The 22,619-nt window shown below is 39.2% G+C and overlaps 1 protein-coding gene across 2 annotated transcripts; it reads right to left on the reverse strand.

Moving 5' to 3' along the window:
* Positions 1-6,365: 6,365 nt before the first annotated feature.
* CDK1 (cyclin dependent kinase 1) lies at positions 6,366-22,258 on the reverse strand. 2 transcript variants are annotated; one of them, XM_079900054.1, is made up of 8 exons: positions 22,159-22,258; positions 19,904-19,965; positions 17,432-17,588; positions 16,499-16,622; positions 13,590-13,760; positions 12,249-12,412; positions 11,997-12,138; positions 6,366-9,253 (listed from the first exon to the last, which is right to left on the reverse strand). In XM_079900054.1, exons 2-8 carry the CDS (start codon positions 19,938-19,940, stop codon positions 9,155-9,157), a joined length of 894 nt encoding a protein of 297 aa, XP_079756180.1. In that variant the 5' UTR covers positions 19,941-19,965; positions 22,159-22,258; the 3' UTR covers positions 6,366-9,154. The 2 variants fall into 2 exon arrangements, with proteins under 2 accessions (XP_079756180.1, XP_079756179.1); XM_079900053.1 differs by lacking the exon at positions 22,159-22,258 and adding an exon at positions 22,049-22,149.
* Positions 22,259-22,619: the final 361 nt, after the last annotated feature.

Raw genomic sequence — 22,619 nt, forward strand, 5'->3', positions numbered from 1 at the left:
CTGGAGGAGCGTGAGTCTGAGTGGCTGTTCTACATGGCAGGAAGAGACTCCACTAGCTTTGATTGGAGGCAGAGCTTGATGCCATTTGGCGAATGCAGACTGGCCCCAGAAACCCCTTCCAGCTCTCTCCCCTTGGACCCAATCCAATTAGGCAAACAACCCTCGACCCCGCGAGCTCTAGCCATGCGCTTTGGTCCCATCCCAGCGGCACCCTCCTGACTGTCCTGCAGATATCGTGGGTAGGAGCTACGCTCCCGGTAAGTCTTCAGTGTTAGCTTCTCAGCCCCTCCGGCGGGCACTGGTTCTGTGTCTCACCATGGCAGGAAACACGTGTCAGAGCTCTTCAAGGGTCCCTGTGAACCGTCCCCGCCACTAGACTTGGGTTAGTTAGACGGTAGCATTCCCAAGCATAGCCCAGCTCTCCAAAGATCACCATCCCCCAAATCTCTCTTCTCTACTCTAAGCTTTTTCACTTTGTTTTGTTTTGCTTTTTTGGCTAAAGGATCTAAGCAGGGCCAGCTTCACAGGCATGTGACCTGTGCAGTCACAGGGGCCTCCACACTTGGAAGGGCCTCGGGCCTGGTTTAACGCTCTGTTGTTGCCGTCTGGAATTTAATACTTTTCACTTTGCCCCGGGCCCTGGAAAGGCTGTACCTTTATCCTGGGCCCAAGACTTGTGGGACAGGTTCTTAGAGCCATTTCCCTGTAAGTCTGCGTATCAGGTATGGAATTCTGATAACTGCTCTGACAACTACCTTACTGGTCAAAAGAGGCAGGAACATCCCATTACATTTATTTACTTGCTTATAATCTGTGTTCCCAGCAAGGAGTTGTAAAGTCCATGACGACAAGACGAGTTGAACACTGTCCTCACGACCTAGTTATTTGGCTAATAAAACGTTTTCAATAAATACTCATTGGAAGAACAAACATTTACAGAATCATTAAACCTGTGCTTGTCCCAGAATTGTTTCCGAACAATAGTTTATATGAAAATCATATACCAGATTTTAGACAGAGGATATATCCTTGAAGAATGTGCATAACTCAATACTGATTTTTCCACAGAAGTTAATGGGAGATGCTTCCTCAAAATCCACAACTATTGTACATTTTTGCTTTCATGCTGCTTTTTATTTTCTCAAGATTATCACTAACATTTTACAGGGTCCTCGCTCTAAAATGTGCCACGGGAACTGTTTGTTTGGCCTTCATGACATTAAAGCCAATCTGAAGTTCATTCCAAAATGCCAAATTTTCAGCTCTAGCATTGTCACCCCCATTTAATGAGTGCTCAGGTGAGATTGCCTCAGAAGGTAAAAATATTTCAAATTATAAAACAGTCAATGTGAAAATAAGGAGAGTCAGGACTTTCCTGGCAGTCCAGTGGTTAAGACTCTGCGCTTCCAAGGCAGGGGGCGCGGGTTCGATCCCTGGTCGGGGAACTGGGATCCCACGTGCCCAGTGGTGTGGCCAAAAAAAAAAGAAAAGGAAGTAAGGAGATTTATCATCACAGGCACCTGCAGGAGCTCTAATTCAGGGAAGCCACAGCCTGGCTGACACAATGCTGACAAAGGGCTGCAGGTATGTTTTCTGTCAAAGTGCCAGTCGGCAATGGCATACACCAGTTTTACAGTCCTCTTGGCTTGCCAAACTTCAAACGAACTTTCAAACACTGGTGGTATTTCCATTATTTCAGACTCTATACGTGATCTGACACATACACTTATACTGACATTTGCATAATTAAATCCACACAAATGCCACCATACTGTGTGTCACTAGGTCACCTGTGTTTCGATGTGTCCATAAACACACCGCTTTACACTAAACAGAAGAACGAGTGGAGGGTGAGGCAGCACAGCAGCAGCGGCTCTGCAGCACCGGATGACCTGAAGTGGTTTGGGCAGCAAAATCAAACACAGGGATACTTCTTAAATGTAATTTGCTCCACATGGCAAATGATGGAAGAAGTGAAATATCTGACTAATACCTAATATTTAATTCCTAGACAAAACATTTCAGTGCAAATAGGGAAGTGATTTACTCTGATCCAAGTCAAAGGTAGCTGGATAATTAGTTTTCTTTAAACAACATTCAGCTTTGCTGACATCTCATTTTCCAAAAGCAGCTGTTAGCCAAATATAGTATTGTTTATTCACTCCCTGGAAGGCTGTTTTTAAAAAGAGCTTCTTCTGGTAAAAATATTGCATCACATAATTGGAGATAACAGGAAAAGTAGGAGTTGATGTTTGTATTTAAATAAACATCTGCTCAAAAGTCCAGTTTTCTGTTTGTGAATAACTGCTTTATTTTGTACCATCAGGCACACTGAATGATTGCTGTTTATTCCTTGCTTTTTCAGCCATGCTAGGAAATATTCCAAACATGGAAACACATGAGATATTTCTCTTGAAAAGGGATAAAAGAGATAAAGCTGAGTTCTTTGCCTTTTCCTTTATTATACATACGCCAGCTATTCCAGTGCCAGAGACCATATGAATATGTAATATTAACATCACAATGTTTATTACATGATACATACTTAAATTGCAGTTGGACAGTTTCTTTTTTCGGTTTTTTTTTTAGAATGTGACTATTTACAAATACCTGTAACATCTGAGTTAAACCCCCCATTGCCCTCTGAAGGGAAGTAGAGAATGAAAATCGCTATTACTCGTGCAAAGAACACGCTCAGTACCTCTCACTGACAATGTGCTTGGCTTGCACGTGCTACTTGCATTGTTGGCTATTTCACTTTTAATTTCTAGCAACTGAAAATCTACGCAACGTTCTCTGATCTGACTTCTATTTTCTCCTCACTGATTACTTGGGTTCTCTCCTGTCTGCACATTTTATCCTTAAAATACATAATTTCTTTCTTGAAGCCATTATTGACTCCCAGCTTCACTGTCAGAGGCAATCTAAAACAGAGTAGAAGTCTCTTTAAATTGGAAGTCAGAAAACCTAGGTTCTGTTTCTCACTCTGTTGCTGAAATCTGTAGGTTCCTCCTTGGGAAAATAAGGATTGAACCGAACAATGTCCAAGATCCCATTCAATTCAAAATTTTATTTCACTAACTTGGAAATGAGATTTGTTGCAAGTGGGTGGGTCACAGAGTGCCAAAATCTGGGGGGAGGGAGGTGAGATGTTGGCTCTTTAAGGTTATCCAAGCCGCTAGAACCTTCTGTTGGCATGGGTAACTAAGAGCTCTGAACATATAAATAACATTGCATTTGTCATCCAGTCCATGTGGCTTCAGATTGATGTTGACTGGTCTAAAATGTTTTGTGCCCACGGGGGAAATTGCAATCTTTCTATGTTCTGAACCATTTTCCATTAGTGCCTATGCATGAGAAGTAATTCAAACAAGAAGCCAAAAAGCATTTCTAAAACTATGTTCAAATTCTAGCAAGGAGATTTAAGATGGAGCAAATGTTCTGCTTCCCACTTGGATCTTTGAAGCAGTGAATGCAGTTCATGAAGAATAGATTTGTATTTTCTTGCACATAAATATGTCTGTCATGATACCAGAACCAGAGACAAATGGCTATGGTCGGTTGGGAAATGTATCTTTTCTGTCCATATTATAAAGTATGTTTTATGGTATAATTATTCTTGAGGTTTTATAGTTAAGGGCATTTTTATAGTATAGGAAGCTTCTGGCTATTGAAATAGCATAGGCCACTTAATTACTACAAAGCTCTTTACAAATACAAAAAACTACTAATACTCATTAGGAAACAAATTCTCCCCAAACATTCTGCTTTTGTCATTGCATTATTTCCTTAGCAGAAAAGTAGAGCATGGTTTTGAAATCCTATCTCAAGGAAAGGCATGACTGCCCATAGAAATAAATGCTGCAGATTTTTACTCCTGACTGGTAAAGAGTAGGTACACGTATGTAAGCATTCCTCAAAAGTTTGTAGGTTCTCTGAAAGGTCAATAGGAATACATCTATATCAGTACCATTCTACACAACCAATACTAGAAACAATGAAAACAATGATTATGAGAAATAAAGTGCTTTTAAAGGAAGATATTTATGTAAGGATTTATAACTATGAGGGTGCTTAAAATTCGGGGTTCCTTTAGGATTATTCATCCAAGTGTTATCTTGGTATTGACAGCTGTGGCTCTTGGGGGTTGAAATGACAGAACCCCAACTCAAACAAGATTAAGCAAAAAAGAATAAACAACCCACAACTCCTACCCCTACAAGGGATAGTGGGTAGCTCCAAATGTTAAGGCAGCACCGCCGGAACCAGGGACATCAAACTCCTGAGAATCTTTCTCTATTCACCACTTTCTTGGCTCAGCCAGTTCGGCAGAATGGGGGAGATGCCTCAGGCTTCCAGCCATGTCATCCCAGCTTAGCACTATCAGCAGAAAGACGACTTCATTCTCTCGAGGTTTCTACAGCAAAAAGGACCCTCATGGGCCTTGCTTAGATCGTTTGCCCACCCCTGGACCAATTACTGCTGCTGGGTTATGGTTTACTTGTTCGTTTGTTTATAAAGGTCGGGTCACGGTTTACTGCACTGATCCAATCTGGGTCATCCGTATGAACAAGGAGCCGGAATTAAGCAGCGCAAGAGGGCCACGTGCAACGTGATAAAAGGAGACAGTGCTGCCTAAAATGGGATAGCAAATGAACTGGACTGGAAGCGATCTCACCTTGGTCCTTTCAGCCTTGAGGTAGAGGTCTCAGGAGCTTCGGCGCTAATGAGGGGCTTGCAGGCCTGTGAGGGCTGGTTTGCACAACCCTGAGCTGGGTGCTCCTTGGCATCTGGGCTGCGCTGGCTTTAGCATTTGCCTGCCTTCTTCAGGTTCTTTCTTCTTAAGCTTTAGAAACTAAACACATGTTCACTTTATCGGTTTATTGTGGGAAACAACATGATGCCATGGAAAGAGAACAATGTGAAGCCAGAAAGCCCCCAGATCCTCGCTCCAGCGTTTACTAGCATCGAGACCTTTGGCAAATTATTTATGCTCAACGAATCTTAGTTTCACCATCTCTGTAAGGTACAGTTGCCCACTCCCTTACAAGGTTGCTGGGAAAGACAGGGAATGTGTGTAAAGCACAGTGGCTGCTCACTATAGATGTTCAGTTGTTATTGAAGGGGAGGTGCCATAACCCTTGAGCAACCTTAAAGGGCTGGGATCGTGTCTAGTGCTTGAGGTTCTAGACCAAAGGCTGTGAGGATGAAAGAACAAGACATGGCCCCAGCCCTCACTGGACTTAGAATTTAGTAAGGGAGAAAGTAAAAGTGCCAGAAGAGGTAATATAAGAAAAAAGTGCTGACACTTCAAAGGAGAAAGGAATTACCGTGTGCCAGGAACTTTACCCATATTCCCCATCTAGGGCACCTTGTGTTGCCATTTAACAGATTTAAGCACCAATTACTGTGGCAGAAAAATAGCTCTAACTGCCCAACTTTTGTAAGGTATTGAAAAAAGAACATTTAGGGCATTCTGACAAGACATGTACTATATAATACATGCAAGATGCCTGGCAGCCCTATCTACATCCCTCACAACAATCCTACAGTCCTACCTATGTATTTATATAAATAAATCCCATTTATTACCTCCATTGTGCAATTGAGGAAATAGATTCAGAGATGTTGAGTGACTTATCCAAGGCTACAGACAGAATTGGCAGAACTGGGAACCAAGTTCCAATATGGCTCTAAAACTGGAATCTTCACATTACACCGTTCACTTTTCTCAATTCTCAATGACAATGGAAGATTTAGGTTCGAATTCCAGTTCAACCTCGAAATGTATGCCTGGCTCTAGGCCAGTTTCTCCTTCTGCACTTCTGTTTCCTCTACAAATAAGCTGACCAAATAGCTAGGTTTCTGTTCAGTTCTCTAGAGTTCTGAGAACCACCCAGGCAGTGATTCTCAAAGTGTGGTCCCTGGGCCACCAGCAACATCACCTGGGAACTTGTTAAGAAAGTATATTCGTGGCTACGCAGGATGTACTGAATCACATGCTGGGGATGGTCCAGAAATCTCTTAACAAGCTCTCCAGGAGACCCTAATTCAGCATTCTCAGGAATGCTGGTATTGTGATAACTTCTTTCCTCCTCAACAAGTCTATGACTCTCAATGCGTCTCTTCTGAAGCTTTTAAGGCATCTTAGAAACTTGATATTTACATGACAGCATGGGACTAAAAACGTCTAGTCTTGCTTCCAAATACTTCATTAAACTTCACTCCTTTCTCCAAAGGGTCTAAAGTTACAATCCTTGTCAGTACCATTAATATCCCACCTGAGCCTTCTACTAGATGCTATTTTTAGGTCGGAAGTACCTCCCTCTTCAGGGACTTTCACCCTTGATCCCTCCATCCCTCGCTTTCCCTTTAATCACTCAATACTCTATCCATCTTGTCCCAGACTTATTTAAACAATGCCCACTACTCTCTTAACTCCATAGCCCACAAACACCTCTAATTGTCTCTACTCTGTCCGCAAAATGTAAAATGATCCTAGGGTCCTATGGAACCTCACCGACTTCAGTTTGAATATGGCAACATTTAAAAGGCGTGGAACTGAAGTTGACCTATTATGAACTACAGTTTGCTAAAGGCACTAAAGTGGAAGTGTATTCCACCTCGTAGAACTTTCAAGTCTCCTTAAGTACTTTAAAAATTACTTTTTACTAATTAAAAATTATTTTAGTATGTTAATCCGAGTCCCCAAAAGACCTTTTATTAACTCTAAAACACTATCATTTTTTTTCAAACATTTAATTCACATACGCCATGTCCACACATAAATTAGTAAGATTTTACTACAAATTACGTATTAACTTCTTTGCACCATTACTGCCTATATATTTTAACTTTAACAGCAACAACAAAAAAAACCCTTCTCTAAAGCCTACGGACAATGAGAGGTAGAGCAATTGTCATAGTATATGGAAGTCTTCTATTGGTGATGAAATATACAAGCCCCTCTCCTCACTAAAGAGTACAGCCTGAAACAGAAATAGAACAAGTTAAATATAATGCAAGGTGACATGAAGTTTTGAGACAACTAAAACTGAATGTCGGTCCAAAGTTGTTAAACTCACCACCAACTGGTGATAACTGGCTACGTCAGAATCACCCTGGGGAAATTTTGAAAAGAGACAAATTTTCAATTTCAGAATTGTTCAGGGTGGGACCAGCATTAGTCTCAGGTGTTTCTAGCACACAACAAATATAAGAACTATTGGCTCAGAGAAAAGATCCACTTTAAAATTAATCAGAAGCACCATGGCACAAGCCAATGTAAAAATATGCACGAGATGAGGACCCAATTCAGTAGCTCTTCACCCAGTCACTGAAGCTGACATAAACACTTCACATGGGACTACACAGATAGCTGGAGCAGGACAGAAGGGTGGTCACTCATTACAGCAACTGTTGGCAGTGTTCTACCGTCTCATTTCCCTGGTCCACTAAGTAGGTTCTCAATTGATGAATTACTGACTTTTCAAACAATTAGACTGCATGGAACAATAGTAGTGAGGATGCATGCTGCTTCTACCAAGTCCACAAGGCCCCAAACATTGGTGACACCAGTGCATCTATATATTATTGAAACAAAAACACCAAGAAATAATTATATAAGATACACCGGTAGTTTCAGCGTGGGGGGAGGGTATCATTGATTAATGCTGATCCTGAACCGCTAAAGGGCTGCAATGCACAATTTGAAAAGTAGACTCACTTCAATACTTCACTTCATAGGTAAGAAAACACAATTCTGCAGATACACCACGTCACCATCTCAATTCAATCTTTGGTGTGACCTCTCATTTAACAAATTCCCGCCATGAAATCTCTCCACAGTATGACCTCAAATGACTTCCAAGCTCTGCATTCCCTTACTGCAGGCGGGCTTCCACCAAAGCACCTAGGACAAGGCCACCAAAACTCCCAACTTATAAGCCCTGTTGCCAAAGAAAGTGACCCATCCTTTCTCCTCAAGTGCAAAAATTCTAAGACAACAAGATTAGGTAGATCACCCATTACATGTTCAATCAACTGTATCAGTCACACAAGAATGCCCATTCTAGCCATAGGTAACCAGGAGGAAAAATAGAGTCTATGGGCAGACAATGGATAGATGTACACTAAAAATGATAAAACTATTTTCAGAGACATTTCTCTAGGCTATAACAAATAAATTAGCCTGCTTACAGGTAAAAATCACAACGAGCAGCATTATTAATTAAACAATTCCCAAAGCTAGTGATTTTAGCTAAATAATTTTACATTAGAACCTTCTAAGAAGGCTGCTAATAAACTAGAAGAAGGCTGCTAATAAACTAAACTATGTCAAAATTTACAAACCGAGTTTTAAAGTCAGGCTTGAAAGCCAAGATAAGCCACTACTCCTTTGTATAGTTATTACCTCTGACCAAGGCACAAGAATTCACTCAGACAAATAACTTTCATAACCTACCTAAAAATAGGATAGCCCATAAATTTTCTAAACTGTTCTTCCCTGCTGTGGACAGCCCTTAATCTCTGACTGTAAAACTTAGCAAACTTTGGCATACGCTAATGTTAGTTTTATAAGTTACTAAAAACCTCTCTAAATTAAGCATCAGTTCTCAAATCTGGATAGTTTTCTCATCTGAATGCCTAAACATTTAGGTCACGAATTGAAATACCAGTAGAAAAATATTCATCTTTGGGCAGGTTGTAGAGTTACCACATGGCAAGAAACTGACAAGAAAATTTAAACATTCAGAGCATAAAAATACTTCAAAGCATTATGAATTTTCAACTTAGCACACTTTCGTAAAGTTTAGTATTTCCAACTACAGGAAAAGCAGACTGCTATAGGATTTTAGATGATTTAAGCTAACTCAAATTTTCCCCAATTCCTGACATCAGTACTAGATTTATATAGTTTTATTATAGTAACAAATAGTTGTTACGGTGGGATCTACAAACATATACAGAATTATTATATTTAAATTCATATAGAACAGTATTTACATTTTTAAGTTACACTTTTGAAATCAGAAGATGAGGCACAGCTTAAATTTTACAACAAAGAAAAGAAAAATACACAACACAAAAACAGTTAACAGTAAAAATACAGCTATCTGTTCTCGACACAACACATGGAAACTCTGTCAGAAAGCTACATCTTCTTAATCTGATTGTCCAAATCATTAAAGTATGGATGATTCAGTGCCATTTTGCCAGAAATTCGTTTGGCAGGATCATAGACTAACATTTTCTGTGGGAGGAAAAAGATTTTTTAAAAGGTTAAGAAATAAACCATTTAAAAAAATCTCCAAAAAGCCTTACTTTTCTACCAATAAGCCCTAAGCTAATAATTTTAATGAAAAACTACTAAATGAACATTTCTGTTAGTTTAATACCAAAGCACATAAATGTCTTACTTCACCCCCTAGCTCTAAATAATCTATTCCTTAAATCACAGATATCTCGATAACCTCTTTTTGCTATAAATTATGGTTTAAGACACAAGCATTCAGATAGTTTTAAAACCAAGGCATAAATTGAAGAAAGATTATCTAGTTAATTATATTTACTTTGAGAATTAAATGGCCCTCTGAGTTATTTACAGCATTGCTGAAGTGGTGGCAATTAACTATAGAGGTTTCTAATGTAGCTTCCAGCAAGTTCCAAATAAAAACAAAACCAATGTGTTATAAACATAGTTTAAATGAGTCACTAAATGAATTATGGTCAGACAACCTAGTATTAAAGTCTATTTACACATTAACAGAAAAGGCTGAATAAAGTTAAAATTTATCTTAAAGAAATATTATTAATCTTAAAGAAAACTAAATCAATAAGCAGACCCAGAGATACTTTTACTATCTAGTTACCATTTGAGCTCTTATTATATAGCTAGCACTCTATTAAGTGCTTTGTACGTTTCATGTTACTTAATCCTCACAAAAAAAGGTAGGAATTAGTCCCACTTTACAAATAAGAACTTTGAGGCTCAAAGAGGTTAAGGAACCTGCCCAAGTTCATAGAGTTTAGGAGTGATAAAGCTGAAATTTGAAACCAAGACTGACTTAGGATTTACAGCAGTGATTGTCAACTGGGTGAGACTTTGCCCCTCAGGGGACATTCGGCAATGTGTGGAGACATCTGGGGTTGTACAACTGGGAGGAATGTGTTAATGGCATCTATAGGACAGAGGAATGGGATGCTGTTAAATATCTTACAACGTACAGGACAGCCTCCAGCAGCAAAGAATGAGCCAGTCCAAGATGTCAATACTGGCTAGACTAAGGAACCATGATTGACAGTATGATTTTTCATTTCATTAACTAAAGTGAAATTCTTCATGTTCAAGAATCACGGAAGTTAAAAAGACAGACTGGGCCAGGAATATAGAAGGCCTTTTACATCATATCATCAATATTAATGTACAAAATATCTGAGTGGCAGTAAAGGATCTTGGACTGCACTTGTAAGCATTTGGGAACTCTAAGCTGAATTTGGTGGCATGATTTATAAATTGTGAAGGGGCTCAAAGATCAGTTAGAACATGTGTATGATGATATAGCAGTAGATTTTTTCCTTTGTTTAGTAACCTGTCAAAATCTTTTTTTTTTTTTTTTTTTTTGCAATCACATTACCTGAGATTCATAAAAACTAGTCCCTTCTAAAATCCCAGTATTGGACTTCCCTGGTGGCGCAGTGGCTAAGAATCCGCCTGCCAATGCAGGGGACACAGGTTCGATCCCTGGTCCGGGAAGATCCCACATGCCACAGAGCAACTAAGCCCGTGCCCCACAACTACTGAGCCTGTGCTCTAGAGCCCGCGAGCCACAACTACTGAGCCTGCGCGCCACAGCTACTGAAGCCCGTGCACCTAGAGCCCGTGCTCTGCAACAAGAAGCCGCTGCAATGAGAAGCCCGCGCACTGCAATGAAAAGTAACTCCCGCTCACTGCAACTAGAGAAAGCCCGCGTGCAGCAACAAAGACCCAATGCAGCCAAATAATAAATAAAAATAAATATAAAAATAAGTTTAAAAAGAAAAGAAAAGAAAATCTCAGTATTTAAATACTGTTCTAAAACAAATTTCCTGAGGCAGGTCTATTATCCTAACAAATTTGTTTTTTATCTTGTTTTTAAAGAACACAACTGTTTAGTTGGGAACAGCAACATAACAGAGGGGAAAGGTTTTAAGAACTACATTTGTCCTTCTGCTAACCTGTCTGATGGGGAAACAAGGCAAAGTGAGAAATGGGAATTCATGCAGTAAAGACTTTAAAAATTAAAATGACTGTGTCTAAACTAAAAAGCAGTAAATACTGAGACAAAAAACCCGGAGAGGAAGGCCACTCCAAGTCCACAACTTAAAGGTTTATTAACCTCATCCTCTCCTTCAGAGTATCTACAGCTACCTATCAGATTAAAAACAAGTGAACAAGGGCTTCCCTGGTGGCGCAGTGGTTAAGAATCTGCCTGCCAATTTAGGGAACACGGGTTCGAGCCCTGGTCCAGGAAGATCCCACATGCTGTGGAGCAACTAAGTCCGTGTGCCACCACTACTGAGCCTGCACTCTAGAGCTCGTGAGCCACAACTACTGAAACCCGTGCGCCTAGAGCCCGAGTTCTGCAACAAGAGAATCCACCACAATGAGAAGCCCGCGCACTGCAACAAAGAGTAGCCCCCGCGCGCCGCAACTAAAGATAGCCCGCGTGCAGCAACGAAGACCCAACGCAACCAAATAAATAAATAAATAAATAAATCTATATATGAAAAAAAGTGAACAAATGCCACATCCTCCTCTCGAAACCACTAGTGGTTTTTGTATCTAAAATGGAGCTAGTAATGTGCTCACTTCAGCAATAAACATAACAGACATAATAGTTATGTGCCTGGCTCAGTATATGGTGGTTTTCTTCCTATTTCCTACATGAAAGAAAGAATTAAGTACATTCAGAATCATGCACAGTGTTGAAGTCAATATAAAGGGCATTCCTTACCGAGAGCAGATCCAAGCCATTCTCATCCAAGTTTTTGACATGGGATGCTAAGCTTCCTGGTTTCCATTTGGGAAATGTATTCTTATAGTCCTGTAAAGATTCCACTTCTGGCCACACTTCATTATTGGGAGTACCCAAAGCTCTAAACAGCCACAGCAAAACAAAAACTTATGGTTAAAGTATAAACATAACTCTTGTTATATACATGTTAATATAAAAGTTCTTAGTAGCTCAAGTATAAAACAAAAATACCTGAAAATTCTGAAGAGTTGGTCGATTTCTGAATCCCCATGGAAAAGTGGTTTCTTAGTTGCTAATTCAGCAAATATGGTACCTATACTCCAAATGTCAACTGGAGTTGAGTAGCGAGCTGACCCCAGCAATACTTCTGGAGATCTATACCAGAGTGTTACTACCTATTACAAAGAAAATATCTTACTTGGAATAAATGTGGCACGTTAAATTACCTAAATGTAAACATTTCTATTTCATTAGGACTGTCCTTTAGAATGCTGCTTGATTGCCTCTGATAATAGTGTTTAAAAGTCAATTAACTATACACAATACTAAATGTTAGATAAATAAGGAAGTATTTCTAAGTTATATTCATTAGGGGGAAAAAGAAAAAAGCATACCAAGTCTTTTCAAATCATTAAAATGCGAGGAACAAAAGAGTCCAGATAGCCTTCACTTACAAAAAAAAAAAGCCCAATGATAACGGATTTGGGGTTGACACTGTACAAGTGCATGTAGCGATTACATGCTAAAATCAAAACGAAGTCAAACAACAGTTTATTAGTAGTCTAGCACCAATCTACTATTTTAGCATATCTAATTTATCACATTGGAGATCAGTGGCATATGTTTACGCCAATGGAAACCAAATAATCTTTATTTATAGAGCCATGGGAAAAATGATAAAAAGGAATAATTAAAAGAAGCCAAGACATCTGACCAGCTCAGCACTGTCATTAAGTTTTGATCTGGAGGAAGTCTTTGGGCAGAAGGGTAGACAACTCCACAGAAGACAAGGTTTCCCAATAATCCTTAACTATGTGAGTCAACATTCCCTTTCCCTCCAGAAACAGCAAACAAAATGCCAAGTCATCAATATAACACAAACAAAACTTGGTTATATTTAGAAGCTTCTAAATACATCTGAAACAGTAGCACTTAAGCAACAAAACCTGTCTTTTAACCAATCTTATTGTTTCAAGAGAGGATCCAATCAACAGACAGAAATCTCATGGTAATTTGAATGGGGAAAGTCTACTGTAAAAGATTAGTAACTGTAACAGAGGATTGGAAGATTTAGATTGACTAGTAAGAATAACGACTCCTTCCTGTAATGCCTCTCCAGCACCCTCTACTGTCAAAGCGTAACATCACAGCAACTGGCAAAAGAAAAATACTCAAAAGGTTCCAGATACATTTTCACATAGCAGGCAATGAAGGATGACTTTGGAGCAGAGAGGCAATAAACTGATACTGGCACAGAGTGGAAATCTTTCTGATTGAGTATTTCTTTCTTGACTTAAAGAATATAGAAAACAATCCAGCAATCACACTTAACAAAAGCACCAAAAAACATACCTCATGTGTATATACTCTAATAGGTATTCCAAAAGCTCTGGCAAGGCCAAAATCTGCCAGTTTAATTGTTCCTTTATCATCAATCAATAGATTTTGAGGTTTTAAGTCTCTGTGTAGAACTCTTCTAGAGTGACAAAACACAATCCCTTGTAGGATTTGGTACAAATAACTCTGGAAGAAGGAACCATAAGTTAGAAACTTAACCATACCATTTAACAATTTTCTAAATAATCTTGGTGGCTTTCTTTCGAAGACATGAGAAATGATAATGCAGAGAAATAAACAATTTACAAAAAAAGTTCTCAGGGGCTTCCCTGGTGGCGCAGTGGTTGAGAGTCTGCCTGCTAATGCAGGGGACACGGGTTCGAGCCCTGGTCTGGGAGGATCCCACATGCCGCGGAGCGACTAGGCCCGTGAGTCACAACTACTGAGCCTGCGCGTCTGGAGCCTGTGCTCCGCAACAAGAGAGGCTGCGATAGTGAGAGGCCTGTGCACCGCGATGAAGAGTGGCCCCTGCTTGCCACAACTAGAGAAAGCCCTCACACAGAAAGGAAGACCCAACACAGCAAAAATAAGTAAATAAAAATTAAAAAAAAAAAAAGTTCTCAGGCAATTTGAGACTAACAGGAAGTATTTGGGGGTGGGAAGCCCATTTACATAAGGTATTCATGTTTGTATACCTATGACAAAGATATTCACCTTATGGGCACATGTTTATGAACTCACTTATTCTTCTTTTACTTATTTTGGCCCCTAATTCTTAAGTTAGTTTTCTATATAGAAATTTTCTTAAACTTTTGTTTTATATAATTATAGCAACTCTATTTCTACCTTGAATAAGGTTAGTCTTTTCCATTTCAGCCTTTTATCTTTACATATTCATTTCCTCTTTGGAGACATTGGTCACAGACTCCAAAAGAAACAACAAAGAGAATATTATGACTGTGTATTTAAAGAGATACAATTATCGCAAAATCCTGTTTGGTAAGTTCAGAGAAGTGTTTTATAAGATACTTGTTGCCAAGACAATGTAATTGACATTTGAAGCAACATGGATATTACAGAAATAGAAAATATACATAGTTATAGTATTGACTTATAAAGTTCAAAATTATAAAATACATAAAATCAATCAGTTGGAACAACTGGCTAGCCATTTGGAAAAAAATTAAGAACCCTCGTCCTTACACCAAAATAAACCTTTGATCCATCTAGAATTTAAGACAAAAGGAGGGGGTGGGGGTAATCTACTAGAACTACTAGAAAAACATTGCCATGTATTGTTCTAATACATGTGATCTTTGAGTGAGGAAGACTTAAATAAGACATAAAAAATCTCAAAGTCCAAAAGTCATGTATAAGATTGTTAAATTATAAAAATTACTAACGGTGTACTCCATTAACAAATCAAAAGACAAAAAAAAGGAATAAAAGAACTATTATCAACATGTTACTGATAAGAGGCTCTTAGAAACCAGTGGAAAAAATATCCTAACAGGATCATCAGTGAAGAATATGTATAGGCTGTTTATAAAATGGCTAAGAAATGAAAAAATGTTAAATGACATGCAAAATGATATTAGTCTTTTTCACATAATAGATTATTATCAAAAAGATTGATAAAAACAAGTTTCAACAGTGAGGTATTAAAAGAAAATATACACCATGATGTTTAAGAGTAAATTGCTCTAATTTTTTAGAGGGCAAATGGCACTCTCTATCAAGATTTTAAGTGTAAATAAACATCTTCAACCCATTGAGTCCACCTGTGAGAATCCATGCTATGAAGATGTATATGAAGATATAAAGATATTCACTGCAGCACTGACCATAAAGGCATGAATCACCAAGCTGGAAAACAATTTCAATGTCCACCAGTGTGGAACTGGTTTACATAACTGTATCAAAAATTAGGAAGACTCTTGAACAAAATGGAATTGAAGAAAAAATCATAGTGGGGATTTCCCTACGAGGTGATATTACAAGGAATACTCATTACAGTTACGTTAAGATATAGATGGATGTCAAAAATAAATAATGTTTCTGAGTAAAAAAAAAAAAAATTAGAAAGACAGGTAGACCTATGGTCGAATAATGTTTTACACAGAAAAGGGAAAGTAATGCATATATATATATATATAAATATATAATCCCATTTTTATAAAAACAGTATATGTATATACACATGCAAAGTTGACATATAAGTATCTCTAAGATTACTAATAAAACAATGGCTACACAGGGAGATCAGCTCCGTGCTTTGTGACCAGCTAGAGGGGTAGGACAGGAGGGAGACGCAAGAGGGAGGGGATATAGGGATATATGTATACGTATAGCTGATTCACTTTGTTATACAGCAGAAACTAACACAGCAATGTAAAGCAATTATAATCCAATAAAGATATTTAAAAAAAAAAAAGAATGCCTACCTCTAAGGAGAGGTTTGGTAGAGATGGTGTAAGGACAATTACACATTTAAAATTTAAATGAAATTTAATGTCTAAAATAAATTAACCAAAATATATTTAAAACCAGAATAAAATGAAACCGCCTGCCACCATCACCCTGCCCCAGGCTTTTGCTACTTTGTTTTACATGTACCTGACTGCCAAATAAAGACCAGAATATCCTAGCTTCCAACAATGTAATATGTACTTATTACTTTTGTTATCTCAGGCACTACTTTTCACTTTACAGCTAGAAGCACTATCTAGTAATAAAATGGGTAACCATTAACAACCTAACCCATAGACTAACTGTGTGGGAGAAAACAAAATATTCTTTTCTTCCTTGTTCTACTTTCTAACACTTTTTCCAAGCACATTTTCATGAAACACAGGGACTTCTACAGAGTAAACACTTTACATTCACAGTGGAAAAATACTAATAAAATTAGGCAAGATTCTTACCTTAACAAGTGAAGGATCCATGAACTGACCAGGAGGGATAGAATCCAAGTATTTCTTGAGATCCATGGAAAGGAATTCAAAGATGAGATATAACCTGGAATCCTGCATAAGCACATCTTGAAGACTGAAGAATAAAATAATTATATGAAAATTTAAAACACTAACATTTTTGACCTCTCACAAAATAAAACTATTTCTATACATTTCACAGTTGCTATTACAAAAAGTAGGGCCATAAGAAATTTTACTATACTGTTTTGGGAAAGAAGAGGTGGTAGCTTCCCTAGTTGTGAAAACCGTAGCACTAACCTAGAATTTGAGAAAGGAACCTCAGGGCAGCAATTGAAAATTAAGTCATATTATATTAGGCGCTAACTGGCAAGCGGCTTCTACTCCAGAACGTTTCTAGGTTGACTGCTTGTTGCTCAGAGCTTGTCTTTCCATTGAGGTAAATAATAGAAACAATAGTATCTGACTTTACTAGTTGCTCACTATCTCTAGCCCCAGAAAAATGCAGTTAAATCCTGATTTGGAAAGATGCCAGTCCAAATACTTGGAAAGAAAAAGTTTTTCTTCATCTGACCTATCTACCTGTCTCAGGTCTCTGATTAAGGAGTCTTTAAGGATCAGAGCTCTCAGAGTGGGAGCAGTGTCAAAGCTCTGTGAAAAAGACTTCCTTTTCTCCCTTGACCAGTTTACCCTGATTTTCCAGCCCCCACTACTAATCTTCATCACCAAGCTCCTCTAACTCTGTTCCTGCTTTACCAGCCTTTTTTTCTATGCCCAGCATTCTCAATGAACAAAAATAGTAGGGTTCTAGTCAGCTCAGCAAGGTTACACCAGAAATTAAGCAAATGTAAAAGTTTCCACAATGAAATTCACATTTTGAAATAGTATGCGGAAAATGATTCAAATTCAGATATTACACCATACCTGACTATATTTGGATGACGAAGTTCTTTTAATAGAGATATTTCCCGAATTGCAGTACTAGGAACTCCTTCCTCTTCACTTTCTAGTCTGATTTTCTTCATGGCTACCACTTGACCTGTAGTTTTGTGTCTACCCTTATACACAACTCCATAGGTACCTGAAATAGACAAAGTGTCTGCTATGTGACAACCTCCACAAACTAAAAAAGATTTTAAAAATGATTGAATCCCATAAGGTGTCACATGATAGAAATGTCTGCTGTGGCCAGAGGGGAAGCATCTTAGTCATAATTATACCCTCATCACTTCCAAAACAACACTGAAGGTAACTAAAACCTATCATGGCTGTAGTTTAGAGAATTCATATAGTCATCACAGGTTTCCCATACATTTAAATTACCAGTAATTTTCCAGCACATTTTAGAGAAAAAGGATCGTTTGCAGATTGGAATGTATCTCCTGTCAAATATCCTACCTGGCAACAAGGTAGGCATAAAATACAGTGCAAAGATTTGGGCTCAGGAAATATTACTAACAGGAGTCACTGTGACACTTTCAGAAAACTTCATATAGAGTGCTTCGTACATTTCAAATATACAGTCAACAATCCTCATCTAGAAAAGAATGAGGATAAAATATTTTATTAAATATTTGATCTATTCAAGCTCATATTATCTACTATATAGCAGAAAGCCTCACATCCATTTGGAAGTTGAGAACACTGATTCTGAGATATGGGCTTCAGATAATGAGCAACAATGTCAATATTGACATTGACAGGGATCCTGGAGCAGACCCCACTCAGGAAGATCAGTCATTTGCATAATATAGTCAAATAAACTGTTAATGGTAAATTCAGAGCTTTTTTTAAGTATGCTTACCTCTCCTCAAGTGTACAACATTCACCTGGTCCTAAAATTTACTCATAACAACCACTGATAAACTTATAGCAAACACTAGATATGCATTTTAAAATATATATTTATTTATTTGGTTGCGCTGGGTCTTAGTTTTAGCTTGCTGGTTCCTTAGTTGCGGCACGCGGGCTCCTTAGTTGTGGCTTGCAAACTCTCAGTTGAGGCATGCATGTGTGATCTAGTCCCCTGACCAGGGATCGAACCCAGGCCCCCCGCATTGGGAGCGCAGAGTCTTAACCACTGTGCCACCGGTTAGGTTCCTTGATATGTACTGAATTGAGTTTTAGACATCACAAGTGCTCTATGTCTCTCTTCTGACTCTTTTTGAACCATATCACTTCTCAATGAACTACTGGAATAGAGCGCTAGTTAAACAGAGCACAGTGATTCCACTGGTTAATTACCAAAAATTATTTGTGACATACAAGGTATGGGCTCTGAAATGAACTAAGCATTATAAAATTTTAAAATGTTCGATATGGACAAGTTATGGAGACTGAACGGTAAAGAGAAAAACCTTTGATCAACAAATGTTTACAGAGTGCCTACTAAATGCCAACTAAGGTTCCACATCATGGATATAGCTATGTTCTCTACAATCTAAAAAGACATTTCCTTAAGACAGGAAGGAGTTCCAAGACTAATGTAACAACACTCAGATTTTTTGTTATTCAGAAGAAACCAGAGAACAACTTTGTAATAATTGAAATAAGAAAAGTCTGGATATATTTAAGAAATGAATTGGGCTGTCAAAAACTCAATGTCAAAGGGGAAAAGTCAGGGGGACAATTCTAAATCAGAAGACATTAAGGAGACATTAACCACCAAATGAAATGCATGACCCTGACTAGAACTTCAAGTATATATGCAGAAGTATTTAGAAGTAAAGCACATAATTCCACTGCCCTAACACCCTTCCCTACAAGATATCAATAGTGTTTTCAAAATACAAATATTGCTTTAAGCATTTAGTATTAGAAGGATGTAAGATTATTGGAAGGGGGCTGTTGGGGAGACATGTCAGAATAATTTCAATTCTCTTGAAACGTGAACATTTTTGTGTTTTATTATGTAGAGAACATATGTATTAATGCACTAATATACTGTTAGACGTACCTGAGAGATTGGATTTTAAAAAACTAACTAGTTAATTAATTTTTTTATTTTTAGCTACATTGGGTCTTCGTTGCTGCGCACAAGCTTTCTCTCTAGTTGGGGCGAGCAGGGGCTGCTCTTCGTTGCAGTGCGCAGGCTTCTCATTGCAGTGGCTTCTCTTGTTGCAGCGCACGGGCTTCAGTAGTTGTGGCTCACGGGCTCTAGAGCGCAGGCTCAGTAGTGGCGCACGGGCTTAGTTGCTCCATGGCATGTGGGATCATCCCAGACCAGGGCTCGAACCCGTGTCCCCTGCATTGGCAGGTGGATTCTTAACCACTGCGCCACCAGGGAAGTCCCAAAGATTAGATTTTAATGAATATTTACATGTCTTCATGTCAAGGACATTACAGCATCATTAAATCATTTTTAAAAAATCCTTTTATATTATTAAAACCACTCACCTTCTCCAATTTTCTCTATTTTGGTATAGTCTTCCATAGTTAATCAATGGGTATGGTAGATCCTAAAATGAGAGGAAAAGCTGATTTGATTACATGTCACTAACTCAAAGCGTGCTTTTACGTTATTAATGAGATACTATAAGTAAAGCATTTCCCACAGTGCCTAGTGCAGTATTAATTTTCCATGAATATTAGCTATTATATTAGAACAATAGTTAGAAGGGAAAGAACTCAAAGACTCTCCCACCCTTCTTAGTTTCTGAAACATTGGAAATATTCGTATATCCTATACCAGTGTAACATTTAGCCTCTTCCAAATTAACCCTCAAATTCACACATGGACTTACCTATTCTTCCCAAACACATCCCAGATGTTCTCTTTATGTAACACTTCTAAGGGAGCACCAGTGTGTGCCAGTTATACCCAAATATTTTAACAAGGTTATTTGACTGAATTTGTACAGCTTTATATTTTTATGAAGATAATTTAAAAAAAAAATTTTTAAAAGACATGAGTAGGAAGCTAAAATGTGGTCACACTGCTCACCCATTAGAGGGTTTAAAGCAGCGAAAAGTATACGTGTTTCAACTTGCTCAAGTGACAGTTTTAATCTTTCTCCTGTTGTCAGCAGTCACATAACACAAACATGACAAGAAGTTTCAAGGTACTTTTTGTAAGGTAGGAAATATCACTAAGCACTCTAAAAGAAAAAGTGCAATTCCACACATAAAATCTAATTATACCCCACAGAAATGTCAAGAACAAAGTAAAAAGCCATATACTTGAATCACAAAGAATGGTAAAAAAAAAAAAAAAAAAAAAGAGCTGAAATGACAACCAGTTACTCAAGACTTCCTGGTAAGTCTTGGCTGGTAAGTTTGCAATGAAACAATAGCTCCAGCAGCCCAAAGCATCATTTTATAATACATCACCGATGAAACCATATATAAAGGTCACTGAGCCTGAGGTTATATTGACCCTTAAGTTATGTTTCTCACATTCTTCTTCAAAATCATTCCAGAAATAAGTAGAGATAAATCTTTTTAAATGAACAAAATTGCACTACCCTGGCCATCTTAAAAATGGTTAATTTTACAAATGACAGTGGACGATTAGGATAATTATCTTTTCTTCAATATCCAGATGTGATATGCCTAAAGCACAATGAAACTGCTGAGCTCACTTTAGACAAATAACTGAAAACCAACCCAATTTCAAAGCTTACTCTTCCACCCTTTCCTGGTTGTAACTATTTTAAATAAAGGATGCGGCCTCAGCATAGCTTTTGAAAGCCCCCTGTACGTGGCAGGATGTAAAATACCAGCGGCTTAATCCACCCAGAGACCTCCAGGTCGTTAGAGGAAGCAAGACGTGCACATTGGTAACTTTAGTATTAAATAAAAATTGATTAAAGGATTTAAAAACACACGTTTCTAACTCTCGGCATTTCTTAGATTTCCACTTTTTGCCAATTCCATAGAATGTAACCACCACCAAGCATAAAATAAAAACGACGACGACGACAACAAAAAATCCAAGTTCTCTAGTGTTCTATGCCTTGGCTAAGCGTTCTTAAAAGCTCTAGGAGGCCTGGGGTCATGGGCACAGAGGCAAGCCTGAGACGGCCCACAAGGTAGTTCATCCGATCGGTTTTCCGGGACAGCCTGTGATTGGGAACGGGCTTGGGTAGCTGACCCAGGGGCGGTCTTGCTTTCCACCCCCGGAGGCGAGGGCAGGACGCACCGCGGACGGGCGGGAGCTGCAGGGCCGAGGGCCGAGCCTGGCACTCCGCAAGAGCTCGGCGTCGTCCAACCAAGGCACGGATTTGGCTTCAATCAGGACTCGGGAGCCTCCTCAGCCACCCGCGTGACCCCAGACTGCAACTCCAAGGCCAGGGCAACCCCAGCCCTGCCGGCGTAACCCCGCCGGGGCTGGGCTCCCACAAGCCTCCCGCTAGAGCCGGCCGGCGTCGCTCCCACGCCCAGGCCCCGGACCCCAGGTGAAGGCCCGGCCTGGCCGCACGCAGACCCCAGCCGCCAAATTATCACCCGGTTCCGTAATACACCCCCTCCGAGGCCCGCGAGTCAACGCCGGCCTGCCGAGTCGACGCCCCATAGGCATGACCCTGACCCCGGCAACTCTACCCGGCTTATTATCCCCCGGCGAAAGCGGCGGCGGCTATCACGTCAGCGGCGCTCTCCCCTAACTTCGAAGCGCCAGCTTTGAAGAGAAGTGCGAGCAGTTTCAAACTCACCGCGCTAAAGGGTCCTGGATCCACCAATCAGGTATCCCGTAGACTTTCAAAGAAGCCAATCAGTGCCCAGCTTCCCTTAGGATGGGCTTTCCGGGTGGCTAGAGCGCGAAAGGCGGAGGAAACGGCGGCTGGAGAAAAAGCAGGAGGGCGGGCGCCCACTGAGTCTGAGCGCAAGCGCCGTCTTTCATTCCAAGAAAGTGTCGTCTTACTGTTTCTAGTCATCAGAAACCTGCTGTTCGCTGTGGGTTGGTTTTTTTCCCCCCTCCCAATATTGGCACAATTAAAATTTATTGTAATCAAATAGCTCATCACAAAAGCGATACTACACGCAAGCCAAATCCCATTATTTTCACTTCTAATACTTAAAGCTAGTGTATATTTATTTTTTTCTAAATTAATGATTCTCAGGCTGGGCCAAAGGAGCACATTTCGGTTACCTTAAGGAGGAGATAACAGAAAGC

The sequence above is a fragment of the Stenella coeruleoalba genome, assembly GCF_951394435.1.
Source record: "Stenella coeruleoalba genome assembly, chromosome: 16".
NCBI lineage: Eukaryota > Metazoa > Chordata > Mammalia > Artiodactyla > Delphinidae > Stenella > Stenella coeruleoalba.

Bases quoted from the DNA above. Each gene is read 5' to 3' on its own strand.
- CDK1 (XM_079900054.1), bottom strand. From the start codon at position 19,940: ATGGAAGACTATACCAAAATAGAGAAAATTGGAGAAG. The intron at 17,589-19,903 runs GTGAGTGGTTTT...TGTCTATTTCAG, and splicing joins AATAGAGAAAATTGGAGAAG to GTACCTATGGAGTTGTGTAT. The intron at 16,623-17,431 runs GTATGGTGTAAT...TTTATTCTTCAG, and splicing joins CGTCATCCAAATATAGTCAG to TCTTCAAGATGTGCTTATGC.